Source organism: Cordyceps fumosorosea (assembly GCF_001636725.1).
Source record: "Cordyceps fumosorosea ARSEF 2679 chromosome Unknown scaffold_1, whole genome shotgun sequence".
Lineage (NCBI taxonomy): Eukaryota > Fungi > Ascomycota > Sordariomycetes > Hypocreales > Cordycipitaceae > Cordyceps > Cordyceps fumosorosea.
Window position 1 is genome coordinate 1,782,302 of NW_017387301.1, and position 18,648 is coordinate 1,800,949.

The 18,648-nt window shown below is 55.3% G+C and overlaps 6 protein-coding genes across 6 annotated transcripts; 4 read left to right on the plus strand and 2 right to left on the minus strand.

The window, feature by feature from the left end:
- Positions 1-399: 399 nt before the first annotated feature.
- Positions 400-2,125, minus strand: ISF_00577 (Amino acid/polyamine transporter I; the record flags this gene model as incomplete). The annotated part of the gene is made up of 2 exons (XM_018844184.1): positions 400-505; positions 582-2,125. The coding sequence occupies 2 exons, from the start codon at positions 2,123-2,125 to the stop codon at positions 400-402; spliced, it is 1,650 nt and encodes a 549-aa protein (XP_018708634.1).
- A 3,318-nt stretch (positions 2,126-5,443) lies between these two features.
- Positions 5,444-7,570, plus strand: ISF_00578 (peroxisomal copper amine oxidase; the record flags this gene model as incomplete). The annotated part of the gene is made up of 1 exon (XM_018844185.1): positions 5,444-7,570. The coding sequence occupies one exon, from the start codon at positions 5,444-5,446 to the stop codon at positions 7,568-7,570; it is 2,127 nt and encodes a 708-aa protein (XP_018708635.1).
- A 2,286-nt stretch (positions 7,571-9,856) lies between these two features.
- On the plus strand, positions 9,857-11,123 carry ISF_00579 (Homeodomain-related protein; the record flags this gene model as incomplete). Its single annotated transcript, XM_018844186.1, has 2 exons — positions 9,857-10,567; positions 10,635-11,123. The coding sequence occupies 2 exons, from the start codon at positions 9,857-9,859 to the stop codon at positions 11,121-11,123; spliced, it is 1,200 nt and encodes a 399-aa protein (XP_018708636.1).
- A 718-nt stretch (positions 11,124-11,841) lies between these two features.
- On the minus strand, positions 11,842-13,289 carry ISF_00580 (protoheme IX farnesyltransferase; the record flags this gene model as incomplete). The annotated part of the gene is made up of 2 exons (XM_018844187.1): positions 11,842-12,324; positions 12,393-13,289. 2 exons carry the CDS (start codon positions 13,287-13,289, stop codon positions 11,842-11,844), a joined length of 1,380 nt encoding a protein of 459 aa, XP_018708637.1.
- Positions 13,290-14,461: 1,172 nt separating this feature from the next.
- Positions 14,462-15,144, plus strand: ISF_00581 (transaldolase; the record flags this gene model as incomplete). Its single annotated transcript, XM_018844188.1, has 3 exons — positions 14,462-14,570; positions 14,618-14,849; positions 14,922-15,144. 3 exons carry the CDS (start codon positions 14,462-14,464, stop codon positions 15,142-15,144), a joined length of 564 nt encoding a protein of 187 aa, XP_018708638.1.
- A 1,605-nt stretch (positions 15,145-16,749) lies between these two features.
- On the plus strand, positions 16,750-17,815 carry ISF_00582 (hypothetical protein; the record flags this gene model as incomplete). Its single annotated transcript, XM_018844189.1, has 4 exons — positions 16,750-16,812; positions 16,869-17,014; positions 17,096-17,535; positions 17,790-17,815. The coding sequence occupies 4 exons, from the start codon at positions 16,750-16,752 to the stop codon at positions 17,813-17,815; spliced, it is 675 nt and encodes a 224-aa protein (XP_018708639.1).
- Positions 17,816-18,648: the final 833 nt, after the last annotated feature.

Below are 18,648 nucleotides of genomic sequence, written 5' to 3' on the forward strand. Positions count from 1 at the left end.
GGGCCAAAAGTGGCAACTCGCATCATTTATTGCTTCTCAACACGCCACCTCGAGCCTGCTTCCCCAAGGGGCTACCGGTCTCATTCTCACACTGTTGCGACTGTCTTGTTTCAATAACTATACACTTTCACTTCCACTCTTTATTTCGGCTCTGACATGTATGTGGTCACACATATATTCAACAAGACTGGTAAACTAACTATACTACTTGAGCGAGTCCTACATTATATATAGGTACGCTCGGCCAACCAAGAACCATTCGGTCTTGTCCTCCTCTTGCCTCGCTAACTAGTTCGGTTGCTACAGGTCCATCTGCTTGTCATATATTAGGCCCGACGAAGCCGATCTTACTCACTGACGTACCACGCCGACGACAACGAGCTAACAGGCAATACCACCCTAGGACCGGGACCGCGATGACGAGGCCTCGGCAAGCGAGGACGCATGTGGCCAGTCGCTAGCGACAAAGGTGCCGTACGTCTCGGAGGCGGCATCGTCGTTGACCCTAGATTGGTTTCTTATCGTCAGGACCGCTAGCCGTCGAGTGCGCCGTCGGGGGAGTGTGGGCGGCGTCTGCATACAAGATGTTCTCGGGCAGGTCGTGCGTCTCCATATAGGTGCGCTGACCCTGCAGGAACCAGAAGCTGATGGAGACGACGAGCATGATGCCGAACACGGCAATGGCCCAGTTCATGTCCGCGATGCCCGGGTTCGGCGCCGACGGGAAGAGGAAGAAGACAGTCGACACGGTGCAGTAGACGAGCGAGATCCAGTTGAGGGGCGGGCCCCATCGGCCGAGGTGCAGGGTGCCGCCGGGCGGGAGGCGTTCACGGCCGGCCAGCATGAGGGCGACGATAGGCATGGCGTAGGAGATGGTGAGGGCAATGGTGCTAACGCTCAGGATGGCTTGCAGGACCGTATCGGCAAAGAGGTAGAGGACGCCAACGATGGAGATGATGCCGGCTTGCAGCCAGAGGGCGCGCACGGGCATGAGCCAGTACTCGTCGACGTGGGCAAAGTAGCGAGCAAAGGGGATTCCGCCGTCACGCGCAAAGCTCCAGGTAAGTCGCGATGCCGACGTCATGATACTAATGCCCTGGCCCATGCCGTTGAATGTGAACAGGGAGACGAACACGGCCGCGCCTTTGAGGCCAACAACGTCCTGGATGAGCTGGATGAAGGGCTGGCCCGACTCGGGCTCCTGGAGGCTCTTGATGTCCTGGACGCAGAAGAGGCACACACAGAGGAACAGCCAGCCGGAGATGGCGCCGCAAATGACGGACATGTACATGGTCATGGGCGTCTGCTTTCGCGGGTTTGGAATCTCTTCCACCATGTGGATGACCGAGTCAAAGGCCGTGAGGCCATAGGCCGACTGGACAAGGCCAAGGAACCAGGTGACGCCGGAGTTCCAGCCTGTACTGTTGATCCAGGTGCCGAAAACGAACTTGGCGTTTTGAAAGTGCAGATCAGAGTGTGTGCCAACGGCAATGGGGAGGCCAAGCGCTATGGCGAAGAAGAGACCGACAAAGCCAACGGCGACAAAGTTGTTGAAGCCAGGCAGGATCTTTTCGTTCCGGCAGGAGACGTGATTGAAAACGCTGAAGCCCACGGTAATGCCGACGTAGACCAAAAGCTTGACCCAGCCTTTGTTGGCACCCTCCCATGTAGGGTCAAACATGAGCTTCATGCCGAGGAGGAACTGGGTCATGAAGGCATTCTGGGAAGCGGTGAGGGTCCACCAGCCAAAGGTGTTGATCCAGGCACACATGTAGGAGGCACGGCGACCCCAGGGCGTATCCCAGAGACGAGAGATCCAGAATGCCTGACCGAGCGCGGTGGGCATGCTGCTGCAGAGCTCGCCCAGCGAGATGGCGACGCAGAGGTTGCAGAAGAATACGAGGACGAGTCCCCAGAGGATGGCAACAGGGCCGCCGTTGAGGAGGCCGCTGGCCAGGTTCTGGGCACAGGTGCTCCATGTGCCGAGAATGCAAAAGGAGAGGGCAAGCATGCTCCAGACGTCAAACTTGCGGGTGAGCGTCTCAGCATGGCCCAGCGCGGCAAGATCGCCCGCATCGAGGGCAGCCTGGTCGAGCTCGTCGAGGTGCGCCTTGCCGCCTTCCATTGTATGGTTTCTTCTTGGCTTGTATGTGGTTCCCTTTCATTCTCTAGTGGAGGTTATGCCGTAAGACAACGGGAGGCAGGCGCGAGTGTTGGCAAGGTGAGTGCTGAGTGAATGCGAGGACGGCGGATCAGTGACAGAGGGATGTGGATGGGGTTGGTTTGGTAGGCTTTGTAGACTTGGATCAGGCTTGTTGCTGACGAAGAGAGCTGATATTTGAAGCTCAGAGTTTGTAACTTGATTCCGAGACAGTGGAATACGCGTTGGCAGGATAGACAAGAGGAGCGTGTAGTTGAGTGAGGATCACACCGACCTAAGTATAGAACCAAAGACCGGGGGACACCTCGACGGCCAGCTTATCCATTGGGCAGTGCGATTGTGCTTGGGAGGCCCGGGGGCGTGTGTGAGTGGCGTATAGACCACGATTGACAAGTGTGGCAGGAGGAGGGAGGGGTCGGAGTGCGCCCTACGGCCAGGAGGCCCTAGAATGAGAACGGCATGTATCGCTATTCAGAATTCTTGATAGACACGCGTGGCCAGTTTGGTGTGACGGTAGAGAAAGACAAGGGGGAGGAGGGGCGTTCGGAACGGCGAAGAGCGTAATCCTGGGGAACCCTAGCGCCCCTTTGTCGCGTGCCGAGTAAGGTGGCTAGCAGGGGACCAGGAGGAGGAGGAGGATGGCCTTGGTCCGGGCAGCAGCGCGGTATCAAGAGTTGGAGAAGTGGGCAGGTCGTCGCCGTTTTGTGGCGCAGGAGGAGTGGACTGTGTCGCTCAGCCGTCTTGGAGATGAGAAAGCTCGGCGGGAGATGTCCAGACGGTAGGCAGTGTTGGTGATGAGAAGCATTGAGACGACGGGAGGATGAAGAAAAAAATCTGGGGATCAAGACACTGGGGGGCGACGAGGCAAGGAGTGGAGTAGACGGCGCTGAGATACTTGAGAGATACATGTGGCACATTTGCGGCTCGTCGCTACTGACCTTAGTAGGTAGGCTCATGTGGTGGTAACTCTTGCTATCAAGATTACCATCTACTCCCTGCATAGAACTATCTCATGATTAAATCAAGGCAAGCTGAGCAATGAAAATTCTGCTCTATCGGGCCGCTTTACGTATCATGGCGAGATGACAATTGCTTGCATGGACCAACTCAGATACCAGATACCAGTCGCACATTTTCAATACTGATAAGACAGAACCGCCCCGCGCATTGTGGACTCGTTATCGCACATCGTCGTGGGGGAGGGTGCGTTGCGAGTCACCTTGGTTCTCGGCTGGCGATAATGAATCTCATTTAATTTACAGGGGGCGGAGGCGGGCGAATCGGTTGTACATACTTACTTACATACCTATTAGTTCCAGGTCGGTACGAGGCTATATCAGTGGCATATTATGTAACTGTCATCTCGCACCGCATGTACGGTAACCACTACAGTGTTAGCATCTCGTAAAGAGCTGCATATTGACCACTGTAACGGTGCTTTTACCGTTTCTACCAGGGCGAAACACAAAATCGAAAGTAGAAATAGCCCCGAGTCAGCTCCGTCCAGGGTACACTAACAATGCCGTAATATGTTGTAAATAGAGTTGCATTGGCTGGATTCGAGACAGCCCTTTTCAGCCCGCCAAGTACTCTACAAGTACCCACCCGCTGCCAGCTGCAACAGCTTGACGGCCCGTCAGAGCCTCACAGCGCGCAAACGCATTCCGCCTCACTTGACGATATTCCCTGAGCTGAAGCAAGATCATCTCTTCATCCCCCTTCCCCCTCTCCCATTCCATCTTCTTCATCAAGTGCACAACGTCCTCTTTACTCCTCGACTCGTCGTTGCTTTATAGTGTTGCACTGACGCCCCCGCCGAACAAGGTCAAGAAACAAGTTTTTATTTCACTTCAGACGATGCAACCTCGTTTGTTGGACCGCTATGGCCGTGACATGGCCACTGGCACGGACGCCTCCGCCATCCGCCAAAGATGTCAATAGCCATTCGACGCCCTTTCGGCGATTGTAAAGTTGCCCATCTCATTTCCGTCTTGCATGGCTTCCCCTAATTATTCCGTAGCCTCCGTCGCCAAACTCTCGCGGCTCGCGGACAGCGAACGGGCAGCCATTCCACCAAGGATCTCCCCATCTAGCATAATCAACGACCCCAGAATCTATCCCAGTCCCACATCCTTGCGTTCCAAGACGGTCATCGCCACCCCAACCCATTGGTCTTGGCCTGTGAGGCGCCGCCCCAGAATCCGAGACGAAAGCATGGACGCCATCGCACGCGTGTCCGCGGACGCCGGGCCCGCACCAGCCACGCCGCCGTCCCGGGCACATCCTGGCTGTGGGAGCCCCGGAGACAGGCGGCCATGTTCTTTGTTGGCTTCCAGAAGAGCGGCTATCTTTGTTGGCGAAGACCTCAACGCTTAGGCCGATGGTCGGCGAGCATACCACAACCAAAACTCTTTGCCGGGTATTTGCCTGCCCACTGTGGACATTGTGGGCGCGGCCGCAATCAACAATCCAGGTTGTCCCCGACCGCGGCACCCGTCTCGTCATGTCGCCATGAGTGGGGATCGCGCCGCCGCGACGTTATCGCTGCTGCATGACCATCTTTCTGTGCAATATGTGTGGGCAAATCGGTCAACCTGCCGCAAATCTACTTTGGCCCAATCCTGTAAGTCGTTACACCTCATTCCCCCGCTTGCAAAAATTCATGCAACCGCTCTGTTGTCACCCCAGATGCAGCAGGCGCTCCACGTCCAAACAATGCCGAGAAGACTATGACAGCTTCCCGAACTCGTTCCGACGCCTCCTTTGCTGTTTTTTTTTAACAATAATACATCTACCACGCTTCAGAGAACATCTTGTCCCGCGGAGTGCCGTCAATATTGCATACAATCTAATCCGAAGAGAACTCATCGTAAAAGGCTTACCGGCTCAGCCAACCCGCAGCAGTGCCGCGCCGTCTCTCGACGGCCGACAAGTGCCACACTAAATGCGCCTTCGGGGTGGTCCAGCTGCTCGGCGGCCGAAGTGGTGCGGATGGATCTTATTCCACACCCCAGACCAAAACTAAGCCTAAATCATGCCTGACCTCGTGGTCTCACCAGATTCGTGTCAATGTTGCCAAGTCTCGGTAAGGGCCTTCCTCTACTATGCATATAACTTCCCGGCCTTTCCAACTCTACCTCATCGACTCTTCCTTCTAAACATTTACACATACATACCCAACGACTTCAAGACTTGTCGTTTCACGCCCCGCCTGTCGTTTACACATTTTTCTCGCTTCAGACACGCAGCTCTAGCCACCAGCCTGCAGAAACAACCTCCACCATGGCTAATCCCGCGTTACAGCCAGATCTAGATCTCATAGCTGGCTATGAGGTCTACCCGGAGCAGGAGTACTGCCCCAAGGTTGCTGCCAGCCTCAGACACCAAACACATCCCCTCGACCAGCTCTCAATGCAGGAAATCTCCCATGCGGTCAAAATGATCCGCGACAAGGCGAGTCCTGTCGAGATCAAGTTCAATTGTGTCACTCTCCGCGAGCCGCCCAAGGCCGAGTATGCCGCCTTCAAGGCAGGTGCCGGTCCCCGTCCGGAGCGCAAGGCTTTCGCCATTGTCATTCAAAAGGGCAGGAATACTTGCGCCGAGGTCGTTGTCAACCTGACCAACTCTACCATTGAGCAGTGGAAGCCCGTCAGCAATGTTGCCCCCACCCTGACGCTTGAGGATCTCGACGTCATGGAGCGCATCTCTCGCAAGGACCCGCGTGTCATCCGTGCCTGCGAAGAGATTGGCATCACCGACATGTCCAAGGTGTTCTTGGATGGCTGGGCCGTTGGATTTGATGACCGCTGGGACTTTAGCCGTCGTCTGCAGCAGGGCCTTGCGTACTACCGCCACTCGCCCAACGACAACCAGTACGCTCATCCTCTGGACTTCTGCGTTGTCGCCGACACCGAGACCGAAGAGGTCCTCAGCGTCGATATCCGCTATGTAAACGGCGAGCGTACGCTGCCTCCTCTGGACCAGCACAACTTCCTTCCCGAGTTCATTGAGCAGGGCTACAACACCACCAAGCTCAAGCCCCTCGACATTACCCAGCCCGAGGGCGTTTCCTTCCAGATCCGCGGCAATGAGCTCTCGTGGGCCGGTTATAAAATGCACATTGGCTTCAACTACCGCGAAGGCATCGTCATCTCCGATGTCCGCATCGACGACCCTTATGAGGGCCGTGAGCGCACCCTCTTCAACCGCATCAGTGTTGTCGAAATGGTTGTTCCCTATGGCAACCCCGACCCCCCTCACCAAAGGAAACACGCTTTTGACGTCGGCGAGTACGGTACCGGTCTCATGACCAACTCTCTGAAGCTCGGGTGCGACTGCAAGGGTGCCATTCACTACATGGATGGTATCATGTCCACTTCTAGTGGTCTCCCTGCTGTTCTTAAGAACGCCATTTGCATCCACGAGGAGGACAATGGCATTCTCTACAAGCACATGGACTACCGTGACGCCAGCACTGTTCTGGCCCGCGACCGCAAGCTCATCATCTCCCAAATCATCACCGCCGCCAACTACGAGTATGCCTTTTACCACACATTTACCCTCGACGGTACCTACAAGCTTGAGATCAAGCTTACCGGTATCCTCAACTCATATTGCTTGCATCCCTCCGAAACCGCTGCCCCTTATGGCACCGAGGTTGCCCGCGGTATCACAGCCCACAACCACCAGCACATCTTCTCTCTTCGTGTGGATCCCGAGATTGACGGCACCAACAACACGGTCATCCAAAACGACGCCGTCACCTCGGAAGCGCCTCTGGGGTCAGCCGAGAACCCGTATGGCAACGGCTTCTACTGCAAGAAGACGCCGCTGCGAACAGCGAAGCAGGGTGCCGTCGTGTACAAGCACGAGACGGGCCGCAATTGGGACATTGTGAACCCCAATGTCATCAATGACGTATGCCATAAGCCTGTCGGTTACAAGATCGTCAACAACCAGTGCCCCACGTTGCTAGCCAAGCCCGGCAGCATGGTTTACAAGCGTGCCGGCTTTGCCAACAAGAGCCTGTTCGTGCTGCCCTACAAGGACTACGAGCTGTTCCCTGCGGGTGACTACGTCTGCCAGTCGACCGGCGAGCCTGGCCACCCTGACTCGTCCGTCATTACTGACTGGGTTGACCGTGATGAGAACATTGAAAACACGGATATTGTCTGCTACCTGCAGTTTGGCCTGACACACTTCCCCCGTTGCGAAGACTTTCCTCTGATGCCCGCCGAGCCCGTCATGATTATGATTCGCGCATCAAATTTCTTCGTCAGAAATCCGGCGCTGTGGGTGCCTCCCTCGACGGTGGCAAAGGACCTGAGCTCACGGACTGCGTTCCTCAACGCGGGGAATGGAAGTGGCAGCTGCTGCGCCGAGAAGCAGGTCCCTGATTCGCATTTGTAAATACCAAAAAGTTTTGTGTTGGAAGAGATTGATATTGGCATGAGGATGAGACCATGCGATGCATATAGTCTAGCGAGTATCTTTGCGGGGACCTGGGAGAAGCTCTGGCGGAGTGAGTACCGGGTAACGCCATGGATGAATTTTTTGACATTGTACAGCTTTTGTTAGCTTTTTTTTAAAGGAGATGAACTTAATGTACAGTTTGATGATTTATTAAATAATGACGTGACGATACTTAAAGTTTGGAGTATAAAAGATATCGAGTTGGTGCGGCTGAGCGATCGTGCCATCATGAGCATCGGCCGAGTGGTGAGGCCGGTGTTGACCCAGGAGGCTCCCCGGGGAAGGACTGTGTTTTCGAGTTCTCTGTTCTGTGGTGCCTGCGCTTCCCATCAACTTCCCCGACCTGAAACGGTGCCACATCAGAGACACACCGGTTTCGAAACCGAAGGGTTATTGTTCGCCTACTAATTCTCCAGTGTGTTCACTAGGACAGGAGTCGCTTACGCGCTGACCTCCGACTTGGCCAAACATGTTATGCAGGTACCGGCCAAAAGCAGGCAGGGGAGGAGGGCAAGATAGGCGAAAAGGGAAGAAGAGCTATATTAAGAAAAGACACAAAATCCGGGAAATAAACTCGATTTAAGCTGCACAAGGCTCAGCCCTGCATAGCGCTTGTTCCGGGATGGGCAGAGTTTGGGGAAAGCTTCATCGGCAAGCCAATCGCGGACGGCGGCAGCGCAGCATCTTGAAACAGGGCTGATGGACCGAAATAGATCTCTCTCTTCCCAATCTATTCTGTTCTCTTGTCCTGTTTCTTCAGGAACCCCCCATACGGCGGCCGCACACACCCCCTCAGAAACTCAACTCCTCTCCAGTGCTTTCCTAAAAAGGCAACTGTCAGGGTCGAGGCGCGCGCTTCCATTCTGACCAATCCGCGTCGAAGAGGTGGAGACGGGTTCGACTTACACGGAGCCAACCACGGACAAGCTCCCCTCTTTCTGAGACTCTTCCTAGCTAAAAAGGGGACGGGATATTTTCAAAAAAGAATAGCACCGTCATGACGAAGGTTTTGGGTTTGGTTTAATTCTGCTGCATTTTCGCGGGAATTTGGGTTGTCTTGAAGCTCTTTGGTGATGCCTCGCACTACCCACTTCCACCTACGTACAGACAAGACACACACATACTTATTCTTCTTTCCCCGCCGATGTTGGCTGCAAGACGCGACCCCTTTCATTTCTCGAAATCAGAGGGCCCATCCTATCCGAGTTCGTCCTTGGTCGAAGTTCTTCTCTCGGCCCACGCCTTGGTTCAAACCCCGCCCCCTTCCCCCATCCACACCAACCTGGGCGCTTGATCGAACGCATCACACACCATGCACCATGCTACTAAAAAAAAAAAAAGAACGGGGAATTTCTCCGCTGAGCGTGGCTGATCTTTTCTACCTGCATCACACGCAGGTACACACACGGCTCGCCATTTTGTTTTCGTTTTTGGCGGTTGCTTCCCGTAGGCGCCGACAACTTTGAGATGGCGCCCGTCCCGCTGCCCCCCTCCAGCTTGACCTTGTCCTCCTTCTCTATGCAGGTACAAACGTACACACCCCCGGCCAGCCAATGCTGGCGCCGCATTCCCCGAGTTCTGGCTCGTCTGGACACAGCGGCTCTGTTTCATCTCCATTTTTGGCTACCAACGGCCTGTCCGTTTCATCGCCAAGGCAAGCGCCTGGCGTCGTGGGCTTCTCGGTATGGCGACTCTTGACGCAAATCGTCAACGAACGGACGGGGCCGCACCTACTCCAACTAAAGCCCTTTTCTGTTTTAAGTAAAGTTCATGGTCCGGAATCTTGTCATACTGGTTCTTCTTCTTCTTCTTCTCTCGATCATTACCACTTCCCTTTTCTGTTCAACAGTTTGCTTTCTTATTGTCAACATTCCTACTAGACGGCTGTGTCTTTCTGTTGTTCTTAGAGTTGCATTTTCCTTTTTGGTCTTATTCCCCTACCGTCAACCCCGCAACATATATCAACGTCTTCGTTTCATCTCGATATTGCAATTTCAATTGGCTTCGACAACTTCCTCTCCTCATATCACCACTTCACATAGCCGTCGCACTGGTGTGACGGGTTCCCTCTCCACCCGGCCGCGACCTCGTCTTCACCTCGCCTTCCCATCACCGTTAATCTTTAATTCCTCGTTTCACAAAATCTTGATGTGACAAGGCCACATACACACGCACCTTCCCCGTTCCACAAGAGCCACCACTCATAAAGCACCCTGTGTCACCATGAAGACCTCCAAGCACTCGAAACAGCCGAGTGACTCGGCCTCCACGTCCCGGCGGCGCGAGGCCCAGACCCGCAACAGCCTCGCACAAGCGCAGGCCTACCAGCAACGCCTGTCCGGCGGCAGTGCCGCGTATTACGCTATGCCAACGACGGAGGCTGAGGTCTACGACGCCTACCATGCCAACGGCGTCCTACCTCAGCACCAACACCACCAGTACCAACAGTACCAGCAGCAGGTAGAGCCGCAGGATCTGCGGCGCAGCGCCAGCTCCGGCGACTGGTCTGTGCATGGCGAGCAGCAGCAGCAGCAGCAGCAGCAGCAGCAGCAATATCAGCAGCCCCAGCAGCAGCAGCAAAAGCAGAGGCCCCGGCTGCTGAAGCACGCTGAAGCCAAGACGCTGCTCGACGCGCGGCACCGCCCTAGCAGTGGTGCGTGGTCGATCCGCGACGACCAGCAACTCGTCATGGCGCGCAGCGACGGCCTCAACTGGAGCCAGATCCAGGAGCAGTTCTTCCCCGGCAAGTCGTCCAACGCGTGCCGCAAGCGTCACGAGCGCCTCATCGACAGCAAGGGCCGCGCCAGCGGTGGCGGTGGCGACGAGGCCGCGCGCGTGGAGCGCGTCGCGGCAGAGTATGTTCAGATGCGTGAACGCCTGTGGCGGCCGCTCGCAGAGAAGACGGGCGAGAAGTGGACGTTTGTGGAGCGCACAGTATGATGAACCCCAACGCAAACCCCCTTGAGGCGTGAGAACTGAGCTGATACCAAGACACCCACAGTGCCTCTCGCATGGCCTCAAGAACTTGCAGGGCGTCGCTCGTGCGGCGAGCCGCAGGCAGCGCTTCGATGCCAATGCCATGGCGGCCGCCGCGGCCGCAGCGGCAGTCGCGACGACAGGCTACGACGACGACAGCGGCGTGTCCGGGATCGGCTTGACGCCGGTGGAGGACACCAGCGCCGGCGCCCTGGCGTACAGCAGTAGCAGCCCGGCGCCACCGAGCTCGCACGGCGGCGGCGGCGGCGGCCACGTGGACATGCTCACCGCCGCGTCCTTCGCATCGACCGCCACGCAGGCAACGGCGACGACGAACGCGACGGCATACCTCGCGCACCTGGGACCGGTCGCCTACGCCAACCTCATGTATGGCGGTACTGCTGCCGCCTCCGCGACGCAGTACCACCCGCCGCACGCGTACTCGTCGAGCATCAGCTCGGACGGCAGCCTGCACCCGGGATACGTCTCCCGACGGGGCAACGAGAGTGCCTGAGGAGGTCCCTATCCCAGTCTTTGTTTGCTGTGCTTAGTGTTTGCTCTCTGTTTTCTTTCTTGTTCAACGGCATACTCACCAGTCACACCGCACCCTTATCATTCCTTTGCGCCCGATTCTGTCGGGAGCCTTCACAACTTCCTTATTAGTCACTCCTTGTAATCTCCTTTGTGCTGGCGAGTTGTCTCCGTTTTCTGGTTCTGCTGTCATGATATAAATCGATTGGGGAGTTGGCGTCAGGGAGTCTTTTTCATGTTTTTACATTTTTGTCATGTCCTTCAGTAATGTTTTCCGTCATGATGTCTTGATGAATGGCTCCTCACCGCGCCCTGCCGTATTGAAGAGATGGTTTCAGACTTTTGTTTCGATTTCTTAAAAAAATACTTCTTTCGAGTTCCAGTCTGTTCGCTGTCCTTTTGCGTCGCCGCTTATGATAGATAGCGCCAACATAAAAGTTAATTTTCACAAAACGAAGTGATCTTCCATAGTCACAAAAAAAAAGGGTAAGTGAAATCTATCCATGCAAAATGATTTGTATACATTCCTTTACACGGCCTGCACGTCCCACCAACGACGTTTCCAAGCCACCTCAACCCATCCAAAGAGCCGCAGCGCTATGCCCCCGTCCCTCGAGTAGAGGTCCGTAGTAAAACAATTGAGAAAAGTCGTATAATTTGTACAGGCAGGCTCGATCGACAAAACAAACAACGTTTTGCCGTCACCTGCGCGGCGGGAGCTCCAGCGCCTTGGCGGCCTCCTTGACGCGCTCAGCCGTCATGCCCGCCATCTCCTCAAGCTCTTGCTCCTCCCAGAGCCCCTCCTCGTCCGCCGCGTCGCCGAACAGCCCGCGCCAGGCCCTGCTCCACAGGTCCCTCTTCTGCAGCATCGCGAGGATGAGCACGGCGGGGAGGTGCCAGACGCTGGCCCAGAAGAGCCCGCGCGCGCTGCCCGCGTGCCCGCCGTGCCGCCAGAAGCGCAGCGCCTCGCGCGCCAGCCACACGTTGACGGGCAGGCTGGTGGCCGCGAAGGACCACTCGGTGACGCCGGCGGCGCAGAGCGCGACGCAGAGCGGCGCGAAGACGAGGGAGTAGCGGAGGGCGACGCGGGCGTTGCGGGCCGGGTCTGTCCAGGCGAGCATGCGCAGGCCGGCGGCGCGGTACTCGTCGCGGATGGGCCAGCTGAGGGCCATGAAGTGCGGGAACTGCCAGGCGAAGAGCAGGGCCGCGAGCAGCCAGCCGCCGAGGGAGGAGCCGTCGGCGGCGCGCCGACCCACGTGTTGAGCGCGGTGACGCGCTTCAGCGGCGTGTACACGCCCGCGTAGAGCACGATGTTGGCGACGCCGAGGAACGACACGGTCGGGTTGACGCCGAAGTAGAGCGCGCCGGCGCCGACCACGCCGGCGACCACGGCGAAGAGCGCGGCGCTGCGCGTCGGCAGGAGACGTCGCACGAGGGGCCGGTTGCGTGTGCGCGTCATCCGGGAGTCTGTGTCGGGCTCGTAGAGCATGTTGAGCGCGTTGGCGCTCGCGGAGCACAGCGCGGTGCCGGTGGTCAAGAAGAGCAGCGTTAGCGGGCTGAGGCTCGTCGTCTCCGTCGTGGCGGGCGCGAGCATCTCCGGCACCGGGTACAGCGCGTAGGGCACCATGGCGGTCAGCACGACGAGCACGGTCAGTCGCGGCTTGGAGAGCGAGAGGAAAGTCGACAGCGTGCGGCGGAGGGATGAGGCCGGCTGCGCGGCGGCCTGCGTCGTCAGGAGTGACGAGGCGTCCGGCGGCAGGGGTGTTTCCTCGCCGTCCCCTTGAGCTTTCTGCTGCTGCTGTTGCTTTCGCAGCTGTCGGCGGCGATGCGGCGGTAATTGCTCGAGGGATTGGTCATCGTGGCGGACCTGCTGCTGTTGTGAAGTTGCCTCGTCAATCGTCGGCGATGTCGCGGTGGATGTCGCGCGGGCGGCTCTACCGCCGGTGAAGACGAGGAAATCGAGACACCGAGACCGGTCAAACAGGCGGTTCGAGAGGAAGAAGCTCCCGCTGCCGACCGGTAAGGAGGCCGCCGAGGCGCGGGGCATGGGAGCGCTCGACGTCGCCGAGGACAGCCATCTAGCTGCGGCCACGGGGGCGGCGCGGCATGGACGTCGAGATGCGTGCTTTAGGATGTGGAAAGACCGCATTTTAGTCGTCCTCGGGTCATGACGCGACCGCGAGAAGGCCAATGCGTGTGGAAACCACCAGGGCGAGACGCAGTCTGAGGTGAATCCGGGTTTCGAGATTGATAGATGGTGATCGTGTTCGCAAATGGCAAAAGGCCTGGGAGCTTTTTTTTGACGCTTGGCTTGGCTGACGGCAACGCTTCCGACCCAATCCGTCATGTGACTGGGTCCGCCTGGTGTGGACGAGGCAAACGCCGAATTTACGGCGAGGAAGGGCAGAAGGAAGACGAAAATGAGTAGTTCTTTTTTCCTTTTTAATTTTTAGATTTCTTTTCGATCCGATTTATACTGTGGTCGGGCTTTTACTGTGGCATTGTTCACACATCATTCGATTCATCCACAGAAGCTAAGTTCGTTCACGAAGCTCCCTGGACCTGGCTACACAGCCAGAAAATTAGGCTAGAAAATAGAAAATGAGCTATTTAAAGAAGCAGTTAAAGACAACTCTAATTGCATCCTCTATTTCAGCGAAAAAGAAAAAGAGCTCATAGCCTGGGATTGCGGGCTCAAGAACCCGCAGCGTCCAGCAGTCAAGGTAGACCCGCCTAATGTGTACAACCAGTACGTACCCACATACATGCATGTACATACATACATACATACATACATATGTACATATGTACATATGTACATACATACATACATAGCTATGTAGGTCGCGCCAGGGACCAAGATCCATCTCCAACTCACAAGCTTACCCTCTACAAGAGCTCTCTATATTCCATATCAACGACAAGATGGCGACATTATTGGATAGGCTGCGGGAAACTAGCCATGTTGACTGCGATACGATGGACCTACGACGTACTTGATTGAAGCGGTGAATTGAGACCCTCTAACAGGGAATAGTCGCCAAGTCACGCCCGTTTGTCGATTGCACCTCAAACCAGGTTGTCGCCAATCGCACCGCGAACGAGCACCACCAATTAATAGATGTGTATAGGCAATTTCATACTTTGAACTTTCACGAAACGACTGCGAACACTACCGCTCCCTATGAAAGGAGGCCCTTACCTCTGCAAGCGGCCCCTTGTTTCCATTGCGCGGTGATGTGACGCCTCAAGAATTTGTAGTGGAAATCGCAGTATGACCATTCAAACTGCCCTGAACCATCAAATATCTCACAATTCAAGATGGTCAAGTTACAACTGGAGTTCCTTCCTTACACCACAGGATACGTCCATGTTCAGACGAATCCGAAACTGTTCTTCTCCACCGAGAGGACGGTGAAGAATGGTCCACGTAAGTCGACGCCGCAATATCGTGCGCTAAAACTAATTTCCCTCAAGGGATTGCGTCAATCTTCAAAGAACTGGTGGCTGACAAGTATGCAAACCGGTTATGCGTCAAAGTACCCGCGACGTGGGAAGGCCTACAGGCCTGCCGGGCTCTTGAAGCGCAAGGCATACCAACTCTGGCAACGACAATGTTTTGCATGGAGCAGGCGTCGCTAGCCGCAGACGCCAATTGCACCTACATTGCTCCGTATGTGAATGAGCTACGGGTTCACTTTGACAAGGGGTAAGTACAAAGCGGCGGCATCTTTGTCATGCGTCACCAAAGTAAGCAGTCACAGTGCTGAAAACGAACCAGGTTTGTGGACGAGCACAAAGCTTTCGACTTTTGCGCGGAAACCCAGAGATATTACGAGAACATTCAAGCAAATACACAGTTGCTGGCGGCTTCGCTCACATCCGTTGAAGAGGTCATGCAGCTCGCAGGCGTGCATCACATCACCGTCTCTCCGCCGTTGTTGCGGGAGCTTGCCTCCACACCTGCCGATCTGTGGCAGAGCTACTGTCTAAACGTTTTCTAACCAAACCGAATTTTTTCACACAACAGAAACGATTTCGATGGCATTATAACCGACGAGAGTGGCTGGAGGCTCGCGTTTGCGAGAAGCGGTTTCGGAATTAGTTGTGGTAAGCTCATCCAAGCCATCAACTATTTTTCCGACATTCAAGAGAAATTGGAGGACATGGCTATGCACTATAAATGAGCAACTTGATCTTTCTATTTTCTAACCCCTGACGGCCCGACATGACAGCTTCCCTGCTGGGACATTCCTTCTCCCTCCCAGATCACGGGGCAAATGGCGCTACCGTGACATGCCCGTATCCTGCCTAATTCACAAGCTGAAGAAAGGGTGCTTTTTGAACCTCTCCATAAAAATGACAAGGAATGTATTTGTTCCCTTATGTATTCAAAGGTTTCCGGCCTTGTTTGCTTGCGCCTTGACCACCCAAGCAATCGTCTTGTTCAAACGCAGATGCGATAACCGGAGCCAGACTTCATGGCTATGAATCACTCAACACAAAAGGAGAAGTCTAAGCCACCGAGAAAGTATAATTACTTTCAGGTCCAACTCTTGGAAGAACGTTGGCGACAAGTTCGACTGCCTTATCTGCGCCTCCAACAACCCCTCAGGCGATAGTCTCCTTCAAAGTGAGAAAACGTCGAAATTGTTTTTGCATCGACCTATTTTATCGCGACCCTACCACAAGCGAAAAACCGTTGCAGAAACCCGCTCGTGCGGCGACTTGAAGTTGTCTTGGCCGTGCCTGTAGGCTTGCCACGATGCGCTTTGGACTGTCCGTTGAATCAGTACAGTCTGGCATCCAAGGCCAAGAGCCGTGTGGTTGTGATGAGGTGCAAGGGCCGGGTGTTTCTCTTAGACCCCCCAGGACCAATGCCGACGATACGACGAGCCAATACGTCCTCGGTGCTAGAGGTAAGACTGGACATGTACACCCGTCATGCAGATCCCACGCGCCTAACCTCTACAATACCAGCGCTTAATGACTACACGACTACACACCAACGCCTCACAGATGTAATGAATATTGACGAGCTGCCCCAGAAGCAGTGCCCAGATACAACTGTGACGAATAGCTCCGACCCTCGGCAGCAGGCCACGTTTCTTCAGCTGTTTAGTTTCGTGCGGGATAGACTGCTCGCTACCGTAGGCATGGGTCCGGGAAATTTGAAGGCACCAACAGAGAAAGGTTCCTTGTTGAGTGATGTTAGTCCGGGGGTCAAGTGTGACCCGATTGAGGACGACGCGAGCAAACTCCAGGAACTCCTAGCTGCCCAACGGGCAGTGTGCAATTTGACACCCAACCACCGAGATGTGGTTAAGAGCCTTGATCGATTGTCTATTACGGAGCCTGCGCACACTTGGTTCGTTTCCCCTCTCACCGGTCCGAGGCATGACATCCAGGGCATCGTCGTGCCGGGTGACTCCGAACTAGCACGGGGGCGCTCCCGTACACGTCAAACGGTTGCGGAACGAGAGAGAGAAAAGGAAGTGAGGTATCTGCCGAGACGACTAACATCCCCTGATTGGAACGCAGTACTTGGTGATGCAGACCCATCGTTCGTGCCAGACAGCACGTACCATTGCTCAAGGTGTTTGCGGAGGATGCCAGAAGCCGATGACCGGCACAATGCTCAGCAGGTGTCGGGCAACGGGGAGGAATACAAGGTAATTATCGTCGTGAATTGCTTTTTGGATGGTTCTTGCTAACGCCCTTTACCAAGTTTCACTTTTCAGGGGACAGATGCTGTCGTATCCGGAACGGCATCGGGTCGGCGAAAAATTTGCCAAACCGAAGCGGCTGGATCCCGGCGATTGAGCTACCCGAGCTGAGCATAATCAAACGCAAGTTTTTGAAGACGCATCCGGAGTACGCTGCTACGTTGTATCCAGTGCTGTCGTCTGATGTGAGGAACTTGTGGCGATCGGATCCTAACAACGAAAGCAACAGGGCCAACTGGCATCTCCCTTGGCCGCCGCACGACATGGGTGCTTGTTCTGCCCTGCGGCCCATACCCGAGGTGGCGGGCGTCTCGGAGGAGGGTGGTGGTGGTGCCGCTGGCAGTGGTCGCTGTCGCGGTCGCGGCGGCGCAGTTCCGAGATGGAGTTACGCAGCATCTGCCAAGAGAAAGCGCAGCATCATGAAAAAGCGCGATGCAGATGACGAATATAATAGCGACGGGACAAATACCACCGGCGCGGACAACGAGCTGGCCGCGCATGGTCAGAGCTGGATCATGCACAAGAAGAAGAGAAGACGGTTGGATGACGCCACGTATCGCCCACAACGGGATGAGCACCCGGACTCGGATGACGAGGAGATGCTTGTCGGTGGTGGCGCACCGGAGCGGTTGCGCCAGGTGCGGCACGAGATGGAGCAGGAGATTAGCAGTATGCGGGAGGATGGAGGAAGAGGATGGTGATTCGTTTATTAGAGAGAAGAGGCCCCCTATGAAAAAGGAAAAAGGGCCAGATCGGCGTTTATATTGCGATGGATGAGGCTTCCATCAATGATGATCCCGTTTCGAAGCCACGGCTGCACTGAGCTGACCCGTGTGAGTGAGTGGAACCGACGTTTACCGCTTTGCTTTTTATTGATGCTATTCTTGTTGTCTTAGCTGCATATTGCTGCTGATGGATGACAGCTTGTGAGGCTGTGACAGGTGTTTGAGAAGCGCCACCTTGTCGATGTTGTGTGTTACACATGTCCAAAGGTCTATGTAGTTTTCTCTTTTCCCAGTGGCAAAGACAGGGAGGGGCCAGCGACATGGTTGTTTCTGCCGGCGGGCGCATGCTCGTGTGATGAAGCAGGGTTGGAAAGAGATGGAAAGAATGAGAGAACGGGTATAGAACGCCTGTCCTTGTTGATAGTAGCCGCGTATAACGAAACGAGCGGAACGACCAGGCGTGAAGCTGGCCTTGTGATCCGTATACTTTCAGCTTTCCTCTCTTCAACCCGCCTGCTTCTCTCGCCGTCGATGCATATCCTTACAGCCAACGACAAAAACAAGTCCTTTTAAATGCGCCGTCAAGGTGGCCCATGCCAACTAGTGCGGCCGCCATGGTGAGTGAGTGGTCCATGATGTGTGGTTGGCCTCTTACTTGAACTAGTGAGTCTGTCAACCCGTCACGATCAGCATCAGCACTCCGCTAAACAAACAATTTTTGTTGACAGGCAAACGGGAGTGAGACACTCGAGAACATTAAGTCATTGACCAAACTGACAGAAACCGTTGCGTGATTTGATTGATGCTGTGCAGGGTTTCTCATGAGAAGCATTTGGCCCGCGCAACTACATCCGCCACCGCTACTTGCATGGATCGTGATGCTGGGCGAGAAAAGCTTTTCTCTGCCACATCTGACCTAGGTTTACCAGTACAGGCAGCATGGGGGGCAACGAGAGTTGTATTGTGGCGTTTTCTCAAAAAAAAAAAGCAATATGCACTACATGGCACGCCGGGTTGGAAGACCCTTTTGCGTCTGGGTCTCTCTCGCCAGGGCATC